The sequence below is a fragment of the Terrapene carolina genome, unplaced genomic scaffold (genome assembly GCF_002925995.2).
Source record: "Terrapene carolina triunguis isolate 2854851 unplaced genomic scaffold, T_m_triunguis-2.0 Scaffold111, whole genome shotgun sequence".
Taxonomy (NCBI): Eukaryota; Metazoa; Chordata; order Testudines; family Emydidae; genus Terrapene; species Terrapene triunguis.
In genome coordinates this window covers 17,808,935-17,833,482 of record NW_020664462.1, presented here as the reverse complement: position 1 = coordinate 17,833,482, position 24,548 = coordinate 17,808,935, and the positions used below count along the sequence as shown (strand labels likewise).

Below are 24,548 nucleotides of genomic sequence, written 5' to 3'. Positions count from 1 at the left end.
AAGGGCAATTTAGGTTGGACATTAGGCAAAGCTTCCTAACTATCAGGGTAGTTAAGCACTGGAACAAATTGCCTAGGAGGTTGTGGAATCTCCATCATTGGAGGCTTTTAAAACAGGTTAGACAAACACCTGTTAGGAGTGGTTTAGTTATTACATAGTCCTGCCTTGAGTGCAGGGGACTGGACTAGATGACCTCTCGAGGTCCCTTCCAGTCCTACACGTATATGACTCTATGTTTCTGAATAACAAGTAAGCATTATGATGCAGTATACATTACAATAATAACCTAACCTAATTTTTTTCACTCCAGGATAACATCCAACCTGACCTCATTATAGACTACATGATGCAGAAGTCCAAAGGCAAAGCACCTGCTTTGACCCATCAACAGTATGCTGAGAATCCTGCAGTGAGGACCTTCAATCAACCTCAGCTGGAGAACTTCCCGCCAGAGTCAGATGCAGAACTCGACAGAAATGCTCTGATTTCTGCACTACATGCCTATGTCGCTCAAAAGATGGCAGCACGGAACAACGATAAAAGCTCCATTGGCAGGACTAAATGGTCTCACCTCTATGCTAATAGGTTCCGTTCATCTCAGACTGGCCATTTTGATGGAACCTTTGCCAAAGAAGAGACAGAAGATTTTAAAATGAAGCAGCCATTCCTGCGGAGACCTGGAGCTGTAGTGCTGGGACCAAGTTCAGAGATGCTGAGTTATAAATCTGCTTCTCCTCGGGGTGATCTTAAAGATCCTCTGAATGCAGTGGATGGTAAGATTTATATTCATTTATTTTATCATCCGTGAAGCTTCCATCATGTGTTCTAGGCACGTTTGCAAAGATTATAATAGATTTTATAAGCACTAAAATCATCATGTAGAATAAGCTCCCCTTCTACCACTGAGAGATTTATATTTATCTACCACAGCCCCAATCTAACCATTCCTTCCCTGCATACTGCTTCCCACGTCCTTCAACCCATCCTCCCCTTATGCATGTGATACCTAGCACTTATATAACTGTACATTTTCAAAACACATTATAAACAATAACTAACTGTGGAAATCCATTTGCACTCAAATCAGCTTTCATGCACATCTGTCACATTGCACACTTAGGGAGAACTGTCTCTTTGCTTTTGGTCTTCTGTTCTCTTTATTTAGCTATAAATTGGAGCACACTGGGTAAAATGAAAAGTTAGCCAAAAGAGAATAGTTACTGAAATATGCTCTATCATATAAACTCTGGCATTCAACATGCGAAGAGGAGAAGGTTGTCAGTTCACGAAAACCTGAGATGCGGGGATGCAGGAGGATGAGGGTTACAGCTAGACTAGGCTGAACTGTCAATTGCAAACAATTATTTGCCAAATTTGACCTTTTTTTCTATTTGCTAACTATCCATGAGCAGATCATGATTTTTATTAATTTGTTTTATTCATATTCATATAGCTTAACAGTCATAGCGTAACATGTTATGGGATCTTGTGATGTATTTCAGTGGTGCTTCATGAGTCAACTTGTATCTTCCTTACATGGCTTGGGGGTAGGGAGAGTTTGGAAAAAAATGTGCATCTATTTGAACATTTGTCTGAACTAAACCAAGTATTGATGTTACTGCTGCAGTTCAGAGTGCCTGCAAAATCAATGAATCAATCCCTCACGCTCAGCTATGCATATGCATTTGATGCCTTGCAGCTGATCTTTCTACCTTAATTCCAGTTGATCCCCATCTGACCATATAGAAAAGGGCTTTCATGAGTCTCTTCCATAGTTTACATTACCAACAAAGTTTTTTCTCCTTTGTTTGCTTTTGAAACACAAAATTGCTGAAACTTTGGCTTTTTGTCTGAAGGGAGACAATATCTGCAATCCAAAGGATGCCCAAAGTGAAAGCATTCTTGGTATGGTGCCTGGAGAGATTATAGGTTTCAAAGAACAAACTGTAATGTAAATCAAATCCAGGTAGCACTGTAGGATTCTGCAACAGGTTGCATGGTTTTGCTGCTACACTCAAAGGAAAATAGGCCCATGTTGGTTAAACTGTCCTCCAACTGTTCCACTTCACCTTTCCTAGCAGGAGTCGACAGGCAACAAACATACTTAACACTTACAGTGAATAACATGTTTCAAAATTCATTGGGTTGTGCTTCTTTGACTTTCACATGCATAATGTATCCTCTAGTAACGTACAGTTTTGCTAGCTTGCTTTTACATATGCAGTTATATGAACTTATTAAATGCCCCGAAATGATTCAGTGAAGTATCAGTAGTATTGTTGATTTTTTTTTTTTGCTTCTTTGAGTCTTTACTAGTCCTTTAAGATACACGTGAGGTAACACATCAGTATATTCACAGTATAAAGTAGCAGTTAGAAATGATGAAGGACAGAGACCGAATCTGCCAATCTGAGCAGCTTTCCTGCCTGTAGCAAAGCTGCCAAATTCCAGCCAGAGGTTTAGCCTAATGATATGATTGCTCTCTATAAATTCATCAGAGGGATGAATACCAGGGAGGGAGAGGAGTTATTTAAGTTAAGCACCAATGTGGACACAAGAACAAATGGTTATAAACTTGCCATCAACAAGTTTAGGTTTGAAATTAGGCGAAGGTTGTTAACTGTCAGAGGAGTGAAGTTCAGGAACAGCCTTCCAAATGGAGCAGTGGGGGTAAAAAAATCTAACTGGCTTCAAGACTGAGCTTGATAAGTTTATGGAGGGGATGGTATGATGAGACTGCCTACAAGGGCATGTGACCCATTCTGTGGCCTGCAGTGTGTAGCAGGTCAGAGTAAGTGATCACAATGGTCCCTTCTGACCTTAAAGTCTACAAGGAAGATTTGCACTGAGGGCAATAATTATTTGTATATCTGTGGAGAGATTTTGTTTCTTCTCTTGTTTTTCCCCTTTCTCCTCTGAATCTGCCATCTCTCCCTGCTCCTAATCTTCCTCTAATCTTGTTGGTTGTGTGGGCTTTCTGTACACGTGCAAGCTGCCAGACCATTCTTCTTCTTCAGTCAGTCAAATGATCAGCATTCCCTACTTTTCCTGACATACATGGTCAAAGTGCCAACCACAGAAGTGCTCACATATTAAACAGAGCACAGGACAGTGACTTGAGCTTGTGTCCCTACTCTGGCCACATGTTTCAGAAGTCGAGAAGGGAGAGAATATGTCTGGCAGAACAACAAAGAATGGCTTGAGCAGATCATCAGCGAGAGTTGGTGGGAAACAAGAGGAGGTTAACTAGGGAGCAGGAGGGAGACACTCATGCACAGGAAAATGCCTGGGCATGTTCTTAAACCACTCATAACTAACAGGCTTGAAAGACAGAGTGTGCCCGGGAGTGGTGTGATCTGAGCAGGCCCTGGCTTTGGAGACAAAGTCCAATTGTTAAGTAAAAACCTGCCAACTGCATAAGCGCCATGTGCAAGTTAGCCCAGCTTTGTCCAGACTAGTCTGATTCATGAATCATTACATTTTCAGGCTCCCCTGCCTAGGCCAAAGTGAGGCATTCACAGGGATTTTTATTAATAAAAATCAAGTTTTCATGTTTAAAGTGCAAAAAGCCATTTGAAAATACCCCAAGCATCCCAAAAAACCCAAATTCTCCCCATCAGAAGAAAGTCCATAGAACAAATAAAAAGCTAAAAGAATGAACAGCTAAACTACTCTGGTCCCCACAGACAGAAATCCTTTTAAAGAGGGTCTTTACTGGAAAGAGTACCAAACTCTAAATTATATAGCCATGGCCTGGAGTTCTGGGATCTGATTCTCTGTGTGCTGGTAGTCCTTTGATTTTCATAGGTAAGGAGCCCGTGCTGTATATATCTGGGCACAGCGATAAGTCTTCTAACATCCACCCACCATCAAGCAAAGGAAAGTTACAAAGTGCGGTGTCATGCCACAATGTGCCATTTTTGCTACTGAGCGTGTGCAGACTTCTCCAAACGTACTCCGTGAGCTCGTGTAGGGAAACCGTACATTACACTGCCAGCAGAAGCTGAGGCGTATTGTGATGGAGGGGGGACGCATTTAGACATGGGTCTTGCTAACGGGCTGCCATGCACAAATCCAGCTGACTTGTTTTCCTGCTCTTGGCAATGGAGCTAAGTCCACCTGACACATAGGTTAAGCTCCCTCCTCTGCAGGAGAGCTGTGATCAGAGAGGAGTGAGGTGGCTGCGGCCCTTCTCTGTCAGACCTGAAGGATGAGCGGAGCTCCCTCTCCAGGAGACCACCGCTGCTGACCTTAGGGGGCCCAGAGCACATTTTGGCTGAGCAGATAGCTATGGAGCAGAGCCACTGGGATCACTTCTGATTCTATCCAGTATTGGGAAGAGGAAGAGTGATATGGGCACCCAGAAGTTTACGCATGTGCACACATGTGCACGCACACACATATGCTACCGGCTGTATTACAATATCCACTAACTGCTGACCCTCTTTTTCCTTGTTTTAGGAAATTCATAAGAACTAACTGAAATTCCCAAAAGGGTTTCACTAAGTACAGGACCCAACACAGATGTCTAGAAATTCCCCTTATTGTATTTTAAATAGGCTCCTCATCTTATCAGCTGAAAATGATGTACAAGAATGGCTGTGTGCCAGCACAAGTGGGGAAAACGTCCATATTTAAAATGAACAAAAACACTTACTTAACAGCATATTTATTAGTCCCAGGTAGATACAGAAGCTCTCTCCCCAGCCCTTTTTACAAAGCAAATCATTTTCACCAGCTTGCATTGACCGTCTGGACAGACTTCTGCTGGTGCTCCTTCTGGCATACTTAACACATCACATCCTCAAATTCCTCAGCACTGGCTCTGCTCTGCAACTCTTGTTTTTTTTAATAGGTAGGACAGTGGTTGTTCAATAATGGTAGCATACAATACTGTAATGCCTAGTTTTTGTCAAGTTCGAAGTCAGCGCTGACATGATGCTGTTTTTCAGGGGTTGTTCTTTTTGATGAACAGTTTCCTGGTGACACTGGCTAGATTGGGAATAGCAGCATCAGAGGGAGGCAGGAGGCTTCTCTTACTCTGGTTTATTCAATGAACCAGAAGGATCTGCAGAGAGCCTGTTAGTGGAATCTGGAGCAGGGCCTGTGGCCATTCATATTCTCTTGTGTGATTTCTCTTGCCTTTATTTCCATTTTGCGGTTGAGACTGTGCTTTGTTATCAGCTATGAACCTATGGAAGTGGACTGTGGAGATAAGACTTTGCTAGATAATAGACACAAAGAAAAGAAGAGAGCTTGGAAAAAGTAAAGTGAAATTGAAATGACAAGATTATGTTGGCAGTTTGTTGTTCAGTAACTCAGTTGCTGATTTGGCAACTGGTTCTGATGTGAGGACATTAAACTGCGCTTTAGAAAAATACAAGAATGTTACGTTTCTATAACATTTTTAATTAGCTGTGGCCTGAACCAAAACCCTGGATCTCAACTTTAGGGGAAATTTGGGTCTGGATCTGAATGTCATGGCTGGTCAGGACCTGTCTGGAGTAGAACCTAATCCTGGACAGACAGAGATTAAAGTCTCCTGGGGCCCAGCACCAATTTGAACTTGGAAACCCCCCGACTTCCCTGGTTTACAGCAAGAACTTAAACTACATGATGTTACCACTGTCCTCTACCTGACTTATGTTGTTTTTCTTAATTAAATGAACATACTTTATACTCATTTTTGTTCAATGAAATAAACCGTACACACTTTTTGCTAGGATTTAGGAGCCTACATCATGTTTACTTTCAGTGAGACTGGAGCTTCTAAGTGCCTAAATCACTTTTTAAAACAAGACTTAGGCTTCTGAGGCATTTTTGAAAATTTTACCCTAAGTCTAATTTTTTGGTACAATGACTTTTAATGTCGAGGAGGTCAAAGTCCCTGAGTCGAGTTTGCGCATTGTACTATGGAGGTGGCTTTTAACTCTTTTGAGCACTGAAAATTAACATTCAGCATTTATGTGTGTGCTAGAAAGGCAGAAGTAGATCCGTGTAATCTATATGATAGAAAGAGTTGACAACAATTTGTAAATTTCACTTTTCTCTTTGGGGAAAGGTGCAGACAATGCATAAAATGGTCATGAAAACCTTCAAAATCTTGATAGTACAGAGATTACATGTGAATTCATGGTCAAAAACCACTGGAAAACAGTCATTGATTTTGTTGTAGGTTTCCATTGTTCTTTTTATAGATTCACTTAGGTCATGCAATCATGCATAGTGTTTCAAACATACTCTTTTGTACTGTGATGTGCCATGTATGTATATATCAACATACCTGAAAAGCTTTTTTTGTTGTGAGTTGCAACTGACATTTAGTCTATTTGTCCCTATTTGGTTTATTTGCTTCCTCTTCATTATTTCGAATGTTGTTCTTGATCATTTTCATCTAGTTATACAAATAAAGCACAGCTCAGAAGTGATGCCAAAGCCGACATATGGCAATTGCATTGATTTACTAGTACCTGTATTATTAAATCTGTGCAGTATCGTGTCCCACATTACCATCCTTAGTGTGTTTATTTTTTTAATGGCTCATCTTCTGAGCTAGCTGTTGAGCATCTAATCTTGCAGAAAGCTTCTGGGACTCATCCTGGCTAAATTTGACTAAAGCTTTTTTGATTTCTGCATGCCCATGTGTGACGGGGTTGGGACTCACCACCCTGCGCCTCCTACTCTGGTTGTCTTGGGAATTAGCTCTGAACAGTGGAGCGCCCCCTCCTGGTGGTGTCCCGTCCGTCGTCTCGCCCTCAGTTGGCGTATCCGGACCCGCTTTGCTCCCAAGCTCACGGCGTCCTCTTCGAGCCACTGCCCTCGGGCAGTGCCCCTTAGTCCATCCTCGCCCCCTTCCGGGGGGGAATCAATCAGCTGCCTCTCTGCGTCCTGGCCCATGTGGCCAGCTGTACCCTCAAAGTCACTCCCCTCTTGGCAGGGGGTTGGTGCAGCTCTAGATGGCCGCTCCGTCGGCCGGGTGTAAGGCAAGGGGAAAAGGGGGGGACCCAGGCCCACCCACTACTCTGGGTCCCAACCCAGGGACCCTCTAGTGGCAGCCGTCCTGCCCTCCTTCTCTCCCTCCGTCTGTCCACGTCCCTGGACCGCTTCCCCTTCGGCCCCTCACACCGGCTAGGCCCTTCCTTTCAGGGCCTGCAGCCTGACAGACTCCGGGCTGGAGTTACCCTCTGCTCCCCTGGGCCTGCCCAGCACTGCGCTGTCCCGGGTACTAGTCTCCCAGCCTGGAGACAGACCTTCCCCTGTTGAAAGCCTGGGACAGACTCACTCTCCTCTCCCTGAGCAGCCTTCTTATAGGGCTGAGCCTGGCCCTGATTGGCTCCCTCCAATCTGGGCCCTGATTGGCTCCCTGTCTGCGCAGGCCCACTGGCCTGCTGCAGCCCAAATTCAGGGAGTGGGGCAGCCGCCCCACTACACCATTCAAAGAAACCTAGATTCATCTGTTCTTTTAGAATACCCAGTTGAAGAAAGGCATTTAATCATTTTTTTACTGGTTTTTGATAATGTTAGGTATTCATTTCCTGATGGTGAGTGGATGCCAGTAGTAAACTATGTATAAGCCAAACATTTGTAACAGTTGTACAATATTATGCAGCACTCTTCAAATGTAGGTCGCAATTCTACCACCTTTACTTACTTTGAGTAGAACCTTACTGCACAGGCTCTTCCATTAGTGCAAGGCATATACACTAGCCACCTCAATGGGCTGCTTTAATCTTGTTTGGAAGCATAGAATATACTTTTCAACACAACTTTTTAAAGAAATTTACAACCCTTTTTTGAGATATCAATGTTTCCATGTCGTTGTTTTTCTTACCTGACACCACAGACCTAAAAATGCCTGTTTTGCAAACAGAGAGAGACAGAGACACAGACACACAGAAGCAAACTGTACAGTGAATTAGAGAGACAGAGTGGGTGAGGTATTATCTTTTATTGGATGAACTTTTGTTGGTGAAAGAGACAAGCTTACATGGAGCTCTTCTTCAGGTGAACTGGTGAATTAGCAATCAGTATTGATAAGCATAAAAGAGATCACATGGCTGAAAAATGGTTTCTGAGACCATAGGAAACCTTTAATTAAGTGAGGCATCTCCAAGGGAGATTTGGATAAGGTCTGCAGAGTACTCAGCCCAGTGGCAATGAAGTGTAAGTGGTCAGTCAAATAAAAGCTCTTTTTCCGGATGCTCATTGCCTCATTTTTGCGGATGTCCAAATGTATCCTTCTAGTTTAACTCATCTCTAATCTCCACTGTCCTTGAAATTCTGTGTGGTAACACTTCCTAAAGCATGGTGTTTGTCCTCCTTTGTAAATATAGAACTAATAAATCCAATCCATCTCCCTTGTCTCCTGCTGCCTGAAATGTCATCTTCCATTTGCTTTCCTCAATGTAACTGATAAAAATATTTTCCTCTATTCTGTCAATGGCTGACACGTCAAAGCAGCATTTAGGTAGAATTCTCATTTGCCAAGACTTATTGTTTCTTCTTGCCGAATATGGTTTAGAAAATGTGTCAATTTCATATTTTGGTATAAAACACTTGTGGATGGATAAGAGCTTTTTGATTAAAGGATAAGATATCTGACTTTCCCGTTCCAAAAATTTTAATAATGTTTTAGCTACTTCCCGTATTTATTTATATATTTGTTAATTTTTTAATCACACCATAAAGTATGTTTATCCAAAATCCTTATCCTTAGCTATCTCTTACTTCAGTAATTATACCCATACCACTTATTGACTAGACAAGACTTATATTATAAAATGTGGCTCAACAATTGATTCATAGCATGGTGGATAGAGCTGAATCATACACCATCTGACACAATATTCCCTACATGTATAGGAGTCATCATGCCTGTGCTATTTTAATATAATCAAATAAATAACCATCAAGCTACCTTAAAAGTTATCTTAATTAACTACTATTGTCAAGTCACTTAAGGTCACGTTAAATCAGCATAGATTGGAAAAGTGTGATGATTCTTGGTGCAAAGAAAAACAGCAACAATTTTGTCCTAGAGACGTGAGTGCAGCTAACTAAGCCATACTGACTTCTATCCTTCAGCATCTGTCACAAGCTGGTCGTGCACTGAATTGAAAGCCTGCTTTCTGAAAGTGCACCTCCTATGCAATGCAGTCATCTGTCATCAGACTAGGATGGGGCTCACCAAATCCAGCCTTTGGGTGTGCTATTATAATGTTTCCATAAGTGGAAAGGATGTCTTACATTTTCCTGAAAATATTATAAGCATATTGCACTTGCACAATGTTTCTCTCTTGCATGTAAATAAATCCAGTGATCATGTTGGTGATTTTTTTTTGACTTAGAAACATTTATTCAGGATATATTGAAAGACCTGAAGAAACACAAGGTGAACGTGGATAATCTTAGCCCACTGGAGCTTGACGAGATGGCTGATATTATTGCTGACGCCATTCAAGTTGTTGATGTGGCAGAAGAAAAGCAAAATGGAGCTGGAAAGTTTGAAGGAGAGAGATCAAAAGCAGAAGTCAAGGAAGTGGATGCACAAGGAGGAGCAGATTATGAGACTGGATTAATGGATGCCAATGTTAACATACAAGGTACTAGACCAAAAAGATAAACATGACAAAAAGCAATTTACAGTCATTTTCCTCTTTATTTTAACTGCAGTAGTATGGTCTCGATCTCTCTCTCTTATTCATTGATTTTTAAAGAAGACAGGGAGGGAGAGTTATTGTATTTTTTGCCAGAGTTCGGGATGGTTTCAGTCTTCAAATTTGCTTTTTACAAGGCAGACATGTATTCAAGGTAAATGTGGCTATTTGTGAGCTCTGGATCTTCAAGCTCCATAAACAGGATAAAAGGTAAATTGTTCTATGTTATTAGGCCTAATTTCTCATTCTTGAGAATGAGATGTTTAAACAAAATGATAATAAAAAGCATTCTTTTTATACCAAGAATCTTAAATATAATTTTAAATATATAAATTATAAAGCAAAAAAATTTACCCTGTTTTGCTTTACAAGTAATCATTTTTTGTGTACCATAATTGCATGCAGACGAAACTCTCAGACAAGCAAATATATACAAGCAACTTCTTCCTCTTTCTGCTCAGGAAACTAAGGAGATTCATTATACTTATTTGGTTGTGTTTGAGCACAGATTTTTGGTGGTCCAGTAATCAGTAATCCAGCTACTGTGGTTGCCATTAAAAACTCTACATTTACTACACAGAAGGATATGATATATTACAGTTTCTCCTTACCCCTCTTGTATGGTAGAAAATGCTGCAGTATCTCAGATACCACCATTGTGTGGTATTTTGTGGCAAATGTTGACTTTTAAGTTACTATCTTTTATTTGTTTGTTTATTTATTAATGGGAACAAGACTCTTGACAGTAGAAGTATAGCCCAAATTCCTACTAATATGGATTTAGGGAAATTATGATTTTTTTATGATCACTACTGTGTCTGGTTTAAAATGAAACAGTCCTATGGGTTTGTCTTGAGTCACACTGGGACAAATTACTAAGATACAATTCTTAATCTTTTTGTCTAAGAAGAACCATTGACTTCAGACAGTGATGTGATTGCAAAGTATGACTGTAATTTAACTGCAGGATGTGGTTCATTTCTGAAGTCTCTGCAGCATGTACAGAAATAAGTTTTTTTGGTTCCTTCATAATAACATAGTCGTTTAAGCATCTATCAACCAAAAAGCGCATGCACAATGAATATGTTGCTGCTGTTTATGTATATAATTATGATACTACTGCTAGGTAGAGTCATTTTATTGATTTTTTTCTTAGGCATTGGTAAACAGTGGTAAAACAATAAGCAATACCATTGCATTAGTTAGCATAATACACTGCTAATTTGACTCTAATTGTACTGTTTCTATTAACATTGCATTAGTTTGCTGTCCAAATGCAGCTAAAAGAACAAAACTGCACTACCCTTTTTACTTCATCCTTTCAACTAGAACATCATAATGTTTAATCTCTAATAAAGAAGCTATCATTAAAAATTAGAGCAGCCCATGAGTAGTCTGTGTTTTAAAAACAAGGTTCTGTATTTTATAACTACATATATACCCTGTTCATGTCCTACAGATAATGGAGGACATGAAGAAGATGCCACAGCTGATAAAAAGGTAAAGTAACGTTTGTTCAACCAAATATTACACAATATCATGTCAATAATTATTTCTCTATAGTTTTATGTTGAGGCATAATGCCTCATTCCTAAAAAATAAAACATTCAAATGTATATAATTCTTATTTATTTACAAAATGTACCTACTCTGATTTATACATGAATGTACATAAATTGAATAGACATTTAATTAAAATTTAACTAAACTGAGAACCAGAAAAAAAATATCCCAATTTAGCATCCTCTCAAACAAAAGCTTGGGAAAAGGTCCTGAATGTCAGACAAACTCAGGCTCCCACAGGAATTGAATTCAAGCACTGAGGAATCTCATTGAAAATATCCTTTTACCAATCCTTCAAATCTCAAATCTGGGGAATGCTAGCAATAGTGACTCAGGTGACATCTCCTGTTGAGATGGAATATGAGTAAAGAGGCTTTCTCTGAGGAAACTTTTTAGCAGGAAAACTGATGAAACCTTAAATCTCAAGGATTCAAAATTGACTTCCATTAATTGGGTCTCTATATCATCAACCTTTCACTCCCCATGCAGGGATAAAATCTGCTCAAACCGATGAACATGAGAGGAGAGATTTTCATGACTCATCCTCTTCTGGATGGAAAAACCAGGATCCAGAAAGACAAATTGACCCCAAACTGTGACACCAGGCTTGGGTCCTCAGCTAAGCAGCAAATTTGAGGATATTTTTGTGAGCCTAGGCTCAGAACTTGGGCACTTAATTCATTCACTAGTCCTTTTGAGTATCATTGATTCTTTTTCTGGGTTGCATGGAGAAAAATTAACTCAGAGAAGAGTTTTGTCAAACCAAAGTGAGAAATTCTATGTGATGTACTATGTCAACTGTCAGGTTGTAACTACATCTACCTTAGTTTGTCAAGAAGCCATCCATGGTGTGTTTATAACCAGGTCTCACCAACAGCTGTCCATATACCAGGCAAGAAGAATACACTAGTGGACCAGTTCAGCTGGAATTTCAACCATCCACACAAAATTGCTCTGAAGAACAAAGTGCTGCACTTGCTGTTTCACCAATGGGGTATTCCACAAATAGATCTTTCAGCAACACTTTGAATAGGAGAGGTGACAGAATGGAATACAGCTGTACAGAAGAGAACTTTACATGGGGTTCATAAACAACCAGGCACCACTCTCTAGGATAGCCCTAGATATAGCAAACATTTATGTAATGAACGTAGCCCCCTCTGTGAGTTTTCAATTAATATGCCTTGATTTTACTAATTTGTTCATTATTTGACTTCATTAGACACATCAGTTTTATGATCAAATCACAGCCTATGGATTGCTCACAAATTACTTACCACAACAATTTGCTAGAGACAATTCACTATTCATGCAGAGTAATTGGACACCTAAGTCACATGGTATTATTTCTGCTCTGATGTGCTATCTCCTAAAAAGCTTTACAGATATTTTCAGTACCAACACTCATGCAAATACATATTTGTAAAAGTAATTTGCATCATTTCTCATTTTCTTGAGTATAAAATTTTACTCTCATCAATTTTCACAAAACACAAACATAAGGGACTATAAATACTACCGTATACTGAATTTGAGATTTTGTTTTCAAACAAATATTTCTGAAATCTTTTTTTGCCATATTCTCCCAATTCTGTTCTAAGATGTCTCAGAGAACAAAGGTTGTCAAGCTGAAAAGAGACATTTCATTTTGAAACAGCGTAAGTCCTACAGTTAATTTAACACTTAAGTCTGACCTTGCATATAAATCTTATAAAAATATAAAACCTCTCACAATATGGTGGAAGCTTCCAAGATTCTTTTCATATTGTGCTATAGTTTTATTTTCAGAATGTAAATATATTTACATATACTCTTTCTTCATATAAACAGATCCTGCAAACACTTATTTACACGAGTAGATCCAATCACATGAGTAAGGGTTTGCAGGATTGGGTCCAGGCGTTGTATGTGATAAGTGGACCCATACCTCCATGTGTTTAATGTTACAAAGAGCTCTATTCTTTTAATACAGGAGAACAATTTGGGTGTAAAACTAATGGACTTCTTGAATGAGAATGCATTAACAGAAAATCTGCCAGATAAGCCTACTTCTGAAGAGTCCTTTAAGACTGAAACCAAGAAATCAGAAGACTCAGATTCTTCTTCCTCAGAAGAAGAAATGAAGGTTGGTGTTGAAAATGTAAAGAGTGAGACTTTCTCAAGGGAACTGGCAGCTGAGAAGAAAACTGAATCTGAACCTGACTCTAAGGAGCTGACTGAGATCCACTACTGGATTAAGAATTCTTTGATGCGGGATGAAAGTGCCTATGAAGAACCTCAAAAAAAGATGGAAGAAGGCCTACAGCTAGAAGTGAAGTCTTCTGAGGAGAAGGAATATGGCTATATTGTGACAGAGAAAGAGTAAGTATAGTAGCAAACTTGAATTGCATTTTTTAAAATGGGGAAATGTAGACTGGTTGTAACTGATGAAATAAGAATGTAAAAGAGGAAGATGCTATTTACTGTGCCACCTTTTGACACATCAGAAACACTTTGCTGGCAGCCAGCTCAGTACTTTGATGGAAATATAGGAGAGTAGAGCTGCCATTCTGTCTGTGTAGAAGATATATAATATGTAGGCCCTTTACTTACTTTTCGCTTGGTCCTCTGATGTCCCCGTGATCTGCACAATATGTCAGTCAGTGAATTTATGATTAAGGATGTGCGCTTTAAATATTTGACTTCAAAGTAGCCTAAATATCAATGCCTGAGTCATTCTTCAGAAAAATGATACACAATAACAAAGCACAATATTTCCTCTGTGGTTCCATTTTGATCTGAAAATAGCACAATCCAAACATCATGTACAAAGCTAGCTGAGAATGAAAGACCTAATGATTTCAGGTCATGTAACTAATGAATTTGACATTTAATACTATACTTCAAAAAGACAGCACTTTTTTTTTCTGATATGAAACACAGTGCTTTAAAGAGGGGGAAAACATTTGGAAGTTTAAAGTTTAGACTTTTCTTTTTTTACTTATTTCTTGAATAAAAATTTTGTATTTTGTTAGTGGCCCCCCTCAACTGTTGTAGACAATGGTTTAACTGCTAGGGTATAGGGGACAAATCTATGTTCAGCACCATTACAGAAAGTGTTATTGAGACATCTGTAATGGTGCTGAAAATGGGTTTATCCCCTCCATATGAGCAGTTAAACCATTGTCTACAACAGCTGAGGAAGGGCCAGGATGGGACCCATTGCTGACAACCACTGCCAGCAATCTCTTATTTTCCTAGTGTACATAGTGCCCTACAGAGCAATTGGACAGTATCTGACAGAGAAGCACAAGGACAGTTTCACTAAGGGTTTGAACAGAGTTGTTTTTCTTGAATTTTGGTGCATTAGATTTTTTGCTTTTGGGGGTTAGGCAGGTAAGGAGTGGTTGGTAACTATTTCTGCTGGGAAGTGGGGATACATTAAAAAAATTATACATTTCAACAACTGTCATCTTTTCATATCTTTAGTACCTTTTGCTATGGTATTAAGTTCTCCTAGTATAAATCTTGGAATGATTGTTTGTAATGAATTAGTAGTAACAAACACCATTGCCATGTTTTGAAAATGTAACAATATCCTGTACAATGGGATATCGCTATAAGTATGTGTTATATTGGCATATATTCATACCTAGAGAGAGGGAGACATTGGCACTATAGCTAGAAAAATATTTAATCTACCTGCTTTTCTGTACTACAAGTAGAAAAATAATTGGGTTCCATACAAGTTCAGAAAATCTGTTTTACATTTTACCCATTATCCTTTGTATGCGTGCATGTTTTATTTTTGTTTTAAAGTTTCCATTGAACTCTGAAACATTTAAACATTAAAAAATGGTAAAAAAATATATAATATAATAGGGTTCAAGAGCAGGGTTGAAATTTAAAGCCTATTTCTAATATGTCTGCATTTTGGAGCAATCTGCAACATGCAGCGGCTTCCCTGAATACTTTGCAGTTAGGACATTCAAGGTTACAAAGCTAATATTAAGATTTAATTTATTTAACCCAGTAATAATTTGTACACAGTAAATGGACAGGTGAAATGCAATGTCAGATGTAGTGCCTAAGTTTAGAATATTATATTATATAGTTTTTTCTTCTTCTCCCACATCAAGCTATATGTTGCCATTCTTAATATGTCAGGTTTTTTTTATTAGCCAAACTGTTTTGTAATGATGAAGCTTCATTTTTACAGCTGAAATCAGTAGTCAGTTGGCAAAAAATGAAAAAAGTCCTACATATTTATACACTGGGGATATCAGCTTGAGTTTCTTTACATTCTGATCTCAAAATGCAACTGAAAAGATTGTACTCAGTGGTATAGTTGACAGATGTCAGAGGTGATTCATTCACTATTAGATTCTCAGGCTTCTTTGGCTTTGCAAGTGTGACCCAAGGAGATATTTAAGATTGTGGCATTGAACTCCTCAGATGACAGCTTTTAATTGTGCCACGAAGCAGAGATAATATTTCCATGTAATTCTTAAAGAAAAGATTTGTGATAGTTTAAAGACTTGTCATAATGGCAAACTGGTTGTCACTAGCAAGAACAATAGGTCACTCCTGCTGTTTCGTCTAGTGACCTTTCAGATGCTTAGAGCAGTACAATCCATACAAACCGTACTATCCATCTGGGCTAATCTTAGGAACAAATTGACAGTTTGTGTAGGCAATTGTCTAGAAAATCCTCTTGGGTGCTGCTTCAGCACTTTATTATGGTGAGAAACCAATCAAAATGGGTTATTTACTGTTTGTCCCCTTTAAAAAAAATTGGAACTACTTCTGTAAATGCTTTTTTTGTATGGGATTTGTCCTTCCTGGAAGTGTAACTCTTTCTGCTAATTGTAGGTCTAGTCTATGGCAAATTTACAAGAAGAAAAATAATTTAAAGGAAGTTATTATATTTTATATGTTTTTAACTTTGGTGCTATAATTATAAAAAATTCTCATATTATGACCTGGATGCATTGATAGGGACTCCAAAATTAAGGATAAAAAATGATTTTGCCTTTGGGAGGGCCATTAAAAGCCCCCTTTTTCCCTTCTATTCAAAAATGGAAAATTTCTTCTTAACAGAAAATGAAAATGCCAAAATAAAGTGCATTTTAACATATAGTTCCCTGAGAAGGAGAACGAAAGCTACATACCTTTTAGCCTGTTGGAGTGTGCACTGGGTTGGGGACTAGGAAACCATGACCACCATTTTTTTAAATGGGTGCCTAAAGTTAGGCTCCCAAGTCCATTTTTAGGCATTCAGCAGTAGGGCTGGTTGGGAATTTTTTTAACAAGATAGTTTTCCATTAGAAAATGCTGGATTGTCAAAATTAAAACTTTTCATGAGAACATACCAGTTTTGACAAAACTTTCCTTAGTTCCCCAGTGGGATTTCTGGTCAAAATGAGAGAGCCACCCAAGAATAATCAATAATTTGGGAAAAACAGCAGAGTAAGGACTTTGAACCCAGGTCTCCTACAGCCCAGGAGTGTGCCCTAATCACTGAGCTAATGGCTATTCTGGCAAAGGGAGCTGTGGTCTTTCTCGCTCTGTTTTTTTCACAAAACACTTCAAAGGGTCTCAATTCCATCCTCATGTAAAACAGGACAAATTCTGAAATCTCGAAAAGTTTACAGGAGAAGAAATAGTTTCCCACTCAGCTCAACTCATCCGCTTCTGTTTAAGTGATTGCAAGCTGCTGGATGCTCAGTAGTTTGAATTAGTCTTTGTACAGGTTCAGATGTATGGAGTTAGGATGCTAACTTTGAACATCCATTTTTGAAAATATTGGTCCATGAGTTCAAATCTCAACTCTTCTGCAGATTGGCCTTAATAATTCTGTGTGCTCCAGAGCCTTTATTATTAAGCCAGGCATTAGGTGTCATTTGCCCCATTTTTTATTTGGAGTATGATTCTGGGAGATTGCACAAGATTACTCTGAGAATAGATTTCGTCTATTCATCATCAGAAGACCACCATGAATATCCACTTACCATACTGAAAAACCAGAACCCCGTCCCCAGAACCTAGAGGCAAAAAAGCACAGAGTTATTAAAGAAGGATAGTAGGTAATCATCAGACATATGTGAATGGTGTGTATACTGCATGTAACCCTTCTACCAGGTGATGCCGGGCCCAGTATCTAGAGGTTCCTCTTAACAAGACAAAGCCCCCACCAGTAATCTGGAAAAACTAAACACCTCCACTAAGTGCCAATGCTTTCCCACTCACAATGACTGAGTCTGTGTAACAGAAGAAAGCTCTTAATAAAAGTGAGAGGGAACCCAGCATTAATTTGGGAAAACACTGCAACAATGACTTGAAAGTACAAAACCAATAAGTGAAACACCCACCCCATAGTATCTTAGGAAGTGTCCTTTTTCTTGGTTTCCCACCTTGTGGTATGAACATCCCAGGGACAAATGTCTCTTTAACATGCTGCTTTCCTTTTCCCTCCGCTCTGCTCCACCCCACTCCAGTTTGTTATCCAAGGACTCAGCAACGTCCCCAGAGTCCAGGGATCATAGAATCATAGACTTTAAGGTCAGAAGGGACCATTATGATCGTCTAGTCTGACCTCCTGCACAACGCAGGCCACTGAATCTCACCCACTCACTCCTGTATCAAACGTCTAAACTATGTCTGAGCTATTGAAGTCCTCAAATTGTCGTTTAAAGACTTCAAGGTGCAGAGAATTCTCCTGCAAGTGACCCGTGCCCCACGCTGCAGAGGAAGGCAATAAACCCCCAGGGCCTCTGACAATCTGCCCTGGAGGAAAATTCCTTCCCGACCCCAAATATGGCGATCAGCTAAATCCTGAGCATGTGGGCAAGACTCACCAGCCAGACACCCAGGAAAGAATTCTCTGTAGTAACTAAGATCCCACCCCATCTAACATCCCATCACAGGCCATTGGGCATATTTACCGCTAGTAGGCAAAGATCAATTAATTGCCAAAATTAAGCTATCCCATCATACCATCCCCTCCATAAACTTCTCAAGCCAGATATGTCTTTTGCCCCCACTGCTCCCCTTGGAAGGCTGTTCCAGAACTTCACTCCTCTGATGGTTAGAAACCTTCATCTAATTTCAAATCTAAACTTCCTGATGGGCAGTTTATATCCATTTGTTGTTGTGTCCACATTGGTACTGAGCTTAAATAATTCCTCTCCCTCCCTGGTATTTATCTCTCTGATATATTTATAGAGAGCAATCATATCTCCCCTCAGCCTTCTTTTGGTTAGGCTAAACAAGCCAAGCTCTTTGAGTCTCCTTTCATAAGACAGGTTTTCCATTTCACGGATCATCCTAGTAGCCCTTCTCTGTACCTGTTTCGATTTGAATTCATCCTTCTTAAACATGGGAGACCAGAACTGCACACAGTATTCCAGATGAGGTCTCACCGGTGCCTTGTATAATGGTACTAACACCTCCTTATCTCTACTGGAAATACCTCACCTGATGCATCCCAAGACCGCATTAGCTTTTTTCACAGCCATATCACATTGGCGGCTCATAGTCATCCTGTGATCAACCAATACTCCAAGGTCCTTCTCCTCCCCTGTTACTTTCAACTGATGCGTCCCCAGCTTATAACAAAAATTCTTGTTATTAATCCCTAAATGCATGACCTTGCACTTTTCACTATTAAATTTCATCCTATTACTATTACTCCAGTTTACAAGGCCATCCAGATCTTCCTGTATGATATCCTGGTCCTTCTCTGTATTGGCAATACCTCCCAGCTTTGTGTCATCCGCAAACTTTATTAGCACATTCCCACTTTTTGTGCCAAGGTCAGTAATAAAAAGATTAAATAAGAGTGGTCCCAAAACTGATCCCCAAGGAACTCCACTAGTAACCTCCTTCCAGCCTGACAGTTCACCTTTCAGTATGACCCGTTGTAGTCTCCCCTTTAACCAGTTTCTTATCCACCTTTAAATTTTCATATTGATCCCCATCTTTTTCAATTTAGCTAATAATTCCCCATGTGGAACCTTATCAAATGCCTTACTGAAATTGAGGTAAATTAAATCCACTGTGTTTCCTTTGTCTAAGAAATCTATTACCTTCTCAAAGAAGGAGATCAGATTGGTTTGGCACGATCAACCTTTTGTAAAACCATGTTGTATTTTGTCCCAATTACCATTGATCTCAATGTCCTTAACTACTTTCTCCTTCAAATTTTTTCCCAAGACCTTGCATACTACAGATGTCAAACGAACAGGCCTGTAGTTACCCGGATCACCTTTTTTCCTTTTCTTAAAAATAGGAACTATGTTAGCAATTTTCCAGTCATATGGTACAACCCCTGAGTTTAGAGATTCATTAAAAATTCTTGCTAACGGGCTTGCAATTTCATGTGCCAGTTCCTTTAATATTCTTGGATGAAGATTATCTGGGCCCCCCCGATTTAGTCCCATTAAGCTGTTCGAGTTTGGCTTCTACCTCGGATGCGGTAATATCTACCTCCATATCCTCATTCCCATTTGTCATCTTACCATTATCCCTAAGCTCCTCATTAGCCTCATTAAAGACTGAGGCAAAGTATTTGTTTAGCTATTGGGTGGGTTTGCCTCCTGCCCCAAGGGGGAGAGGCTGGTTGAGTGATGCCTGTGCCTTTGCTCACCTGTGTTTCTGTTGTCTCTTGCCACTGCTTGTCACTGTCATTGCTGTCATCTCTGCTGTTGCTCAGAACTGCAACTTTAACTGCTACCTTTCGCTGCAATGTGGGGTTCTGAGATTGCACCACCTCTGAGAGGCCAGTTCTCATTGATTTTAACTCGTTAGTGATTGCCCTGGGTAGTGAGGAGCCTCTCTGCTGCTGCCTATTCTGCACTGTCTTTTCACCACAACACTGTCTACCAGGTCTAAGGTTCAGCCCTCTTAGATCAGCTTATCAATGAGTTCAGCTCTAATGGTAACTGAGAAAGAACCAGGTCTCTCAAATGAATCTAGGCAGCTCTGTTGTTAAACACTGGAGACGGGGAGGGACGGAAGGAGCAAATGGCTTCTGGGACCCTTTAAACACTTGTCTCTACCCCCTCTGACTTTAACTTGGATTTGGCATCACTACCTCCTGTTTAGAAAGCGAGGTTAACATTTAGGGTGCCCCTCTTCAATCAGGACATGTTAAGTACAGTCCTGCTGCTCTTTGCTCATATAATAATGATAACAACATTTCATTACCCTTGTCTTCAAGACCAAAGTGAATTTTAACCCTAAACAGCCAAAATTGATCACTTGGGCAACACAGGTCTGCCTGCTGATACCCGAGACAGAGTAGGTTGTCTATGCACATACAGTCTGCTCCTGAAGTCTTTTCCCCTAATTCATCACTAGATGTCAGGGGAGAAATCTTTCAGACCCTGCTTACATACATAATCATAGCATAGTACAGTATGGTGAACTGGGGACGGGGTCTGTGGGCCTCATTTAACCTTTGGGTTGCACTTTGGACATCTCTGAATTAGAGTCTGGGATTAGTCTGTGAGATTTATGCTTTATTTTTGTATACAGTTTTAATCATTAAAATTGAACTACTGCAGTATCTCCTAACACTGTGTAGTAAACATTGCTATTTATAATGGCAATGACAGTACAGTTCATTACAAAAAAGTACTGTATTTAGTGCTCAGGAGAGATCCTGGAAGGTGAATCCTAAAGCTCTTTGGAGTGTGATTCTGAGAGATTGCACATCAGAAGACCACCATGATGGATATTCACTTACCATATTGAAAAACCACAACCCCATCCCCAGAACCTAGAGAAAAAAAAGCACAGAGTTATTAAAGAAGGATTTCTTCTTTAGCTCTTTCTGTCTCCAATTCATCCCATATGCCTGAAGATACAGCACGTGACATTTTATCATGTTGACATATATGTTTACTGCTTGTTCCAGGTCATCAGATCTGTGTATTGTCAGATGGCGCATATGCTCTTGAAAGTGTGTCTGCCATGACTAAGTGGCACTCACATTGGAACTCCAGGGGCACATCATACTTATGTATTTTCAAAAGTAGACTCTGTATCATTGGAGGTGCTTCTCCGAGTCCCTGTTTGTGTAATGCAATCAGTGGATTGTGATCAGTTTCTGCTTTGAAACTGAAGATAGAGCAAGTAGTGACATCTTGTGCATCTATATGCCAGGCTGTGTCTCTTTTTCAATTTGTACATACATCTTCTGTGTGGCTGTCATAGCCCTATATGCATACAAGCCTGGAAACTGGTCAGTTCCAAGACACTTTACTAGTACTGCTCCCAGCCCTATTTTTGAGACATCTGTGAAGAGTTTGATGTCTTTTAGTGGTTCAAAAAATTGCAGCACTGGAGCTGATGTCAAAATGTACTTTAAGTCCATTGAACTCTCTTTTATGCTCTGGTGTCCAGGCCCATTCCGTGACCTTGTGGAGGTGATGTCTTAGGTGGGTTGTGTGAGCTGTATAGTTAGGTATGAATTTTCTGACATAATTCAACATGCCTAGCAGCCCTTGAATTCCCTTTTTATGTTCAGATTTCAGCATGTTCAGTATTGCCTAAATCTTCGATTCATCAGGAAAGATTCCCTTTGGGGTCAGTCTCTCTCACAAGTATGTTATTTCTATTGTTTGAAATTGAGATTTGGCCTTATTCAGTTTAAGACTATACATTCTCACAATTTCCAGTACTCTCCTCAGTCATTCCTGATGTTCAATGGGGGTGGGGTGGGGCGTTGAGCCTAAGGCTGGCAGTACCACCTAGTGGAGATATTCTGGACTCTGTAGTCCAGTGGCAAGAATCAGTGACTGCTTTGCCTAGTGGCTGAAGTCAATGGCTGTGTCTCCCAATGGTGAGAAGCAATGGCCATTTTGCCTAATGGCTGTAGTTGTTGGCTCAGTCTCTCAATGGCAAGAGTCAATGGCTTCTTTGCCTAGCAGCTGGAGTCAGTGACTGTGTTACCCAATGGCAAGAGTCAGTGGCCGGAGGTAGGGGTACCCGGCTCTCCCTGCTCCACCGGGTTCCAACCCAGGGCCCACAGAAACAATAATTCAAAATGTACGGCCTAGGGGGCAGGTACCCTTATGCCTGCTCCCTGGGCCACTTCCTACCCCAACTTCGGTTCCCCTACTGGTGCCGTCTGTCTTGGGATTCCCCTTGGAGTTCTCTCAGGCCACTTTCCAGAGGGTCTCTCCTATCAGCGGCAGCTCACTGTCATCAGCCTCCATGGCTGAAGGGCCTGTGTTGGCTTGCATGTAAGGCCTGGTCCTGGCAGTTTGGAGCCTCAGCAGCTTCTCTGGAGGAGGCTGCAACACCCAACTGCTCTCCTGCTCTATCTGCCCAGACTGAGCTGAGCTGCTCCATTTTGTGCTCTGCCGCCACTGTGAGCAAGCCCAGCAGGGGTGGTTGGGCAAGGCCTCCTGTGTCCAGAGCAACTCCTTAACCCTCTCTTCACCAGGGTGGGGTTTGTACACTCTGTCACACATCAATGTACACTTTCACACCTCCTACTATCATCTGGCTCATTGTGCAGTGATATACTTTTGGAGCTGAATATATTCCAAAAGGCAGTCTTGCGAAGCAGTATCTGTCAAATGTTATGTTGAAAGTGCAGATCTTAGGGGTCTGTGTCCAAAGAGAATCTGTCAAAAGCCTGCGAATGCATCTGATTTGCATAAAAATTTGGCTCCTACCATCTTGGACAATAGGTCACTTCTTGTGGACAAGTGGAAGTGTTCTCTTGTTATGTTTTTGTTCAGCTCCTTAAGGTCCATACACAGGCCATAGTCCCCCGCCTTACTAAGCAGTGATCCCCATTGGTTGGTTCTTTTATTCTCTAAATGATACCGTTTGCCATCATGTTTTTCAGCAACGCTTCTAGCCTCTTTCTTAAGGCTTGTGGAACTTTTCGTGTGGCAGATACCACTGGTTCTGCATCTTCTCTTAATGATATTTTGTATGTTAGTGGGAGGCACCCATTTCCTGTGAATACATCTTCATATGATGTTGTTAATTCTTTCATATCTGGTTCTATGTTGTGTTTCTGTCTCTCTCTGGTAGACATCCTCTTAAGAAGACCAAGCACCTCACACATGTATAGGTCCAAGACTGGCTGCTTGCCTCTGTGTACCACCACATACTCTTGTTTTGTCATTTTCCATTTGTATTTAAGTGTCACTTAATACAATACTGGAATTGTACCTCCATTATAGTATTTCGCAGACACTTTTTACTCTTCTACTTTTAGGTACTCCTTACATCTCTCTCTTTCAGTTTCTGTTACTATTTTTACTTGTGCTCCAACATTTATCTTTTATGTGATGTAAGTACCATTTGGGCACATTTAATCAGCCTATCTTTTGAGTTTTCAGCTTCCAGCATTATTATGCTTACGAACAACTCTTTCTCTTCAATTGAGGAATCCCTTTTTGCACTTAACACATGTACTTTCCTGCTTTCTCCATTTATTTTTGCATAATGGTTGGATTTATTACAGTTTCCACATATTTGCCTGAATGCTGGGTATTTCCTACACTCAGACTGGTTACCCCATCACTGGCACTATTTCCTGCTTTCTATGTTTCTGTACTCGGTCAACTTAATTTCTATGAATTTTTCCCTTGCTGTCTTACCTATGGTACTGACAGCCATTTTCTCCTGCCTTCTCTAGGCTTTTTATTTGTGTTTCTGTTTGTTCTGCTGCTTGACATATACATATTGCCCTTTCTAGCGTCAGCTCCAGCTCCCTTAGTAACCGTGCATGGACTTTTATACACCCAGGAAAATTTGATCTCTAATGAGCTAGTCTTTTAATAGTCCATATTCACAGGACACACTTTTAGTTTTAAGTCTGTGACAATCTCCTTGATTGTTTCCCTTTCATTCTGTGTTGTTCTCAACCTGAACATATATCTCTCATAAGTAACATTTTTCTAGGGACACAATGTCCTCTAATATATTCATTATATATTCTTCTCTCTCACCACCACTATCCATATGGAGTGCATTATATACAATTAGAGCTTCTGTGCTTGCCACAATTAAGAGCAGGGCAATATTTTGCGCATCCTCCAGTTATTTGCCCCTGTGGCTTTCATATAAAGTGCAAATTACTGTATGAACCTTTTCCAGACATATTCAGCATTTCCATTGTTTCTCAGGGACTGTGGAGAGTTACTTGCAACTACACAGTGTCTGCAGCAGCCATTTCAATGTTACCTCTCACTGGGTCTTCCAGCATGCTGTGCCTTCCAGTCCTGGTAGCATGTAGTGTCTTACTCATGAGTAGACTGGTGTCAAGATAAACGCTTTATTATTAACAGAAACTATGTACAGCAATAAGATAACAAACTTCCT

At 40.2% G+C, this 24,548-nt stretch overlaps 1 protein-coding gene across 1 annotated transcript in view; it reads left to right on the top strand.

The window, feature by feature from the left end:
• The window catches only part of PTPRN2 (protein tyrosine phosphatase receptor type N2), a 688,626-nt gene that overhangs the window by 130,869 nt on the left and 533,209 nt on the right, over positions 1–24,548 (top strand). The window contains exons 5-8 of the mRNA XM_029911620.1: positions 311–773; positions 9,348–9,602; positions 11,116–11,156; positions 13,192–13,580. Coding sequence (XP_029767480.1) covers positions 311–773; positions 9,348–9,602; positions 11,116–11,156; positions 13,192–13,580 — 1,148 coding nt within the window. The remainder of the gene's footprint in view (positions 1–310; positions 774–9,347; positions 9,603–11,115; positions 11,157–13,191; positions 13,581–24,548) is intronic.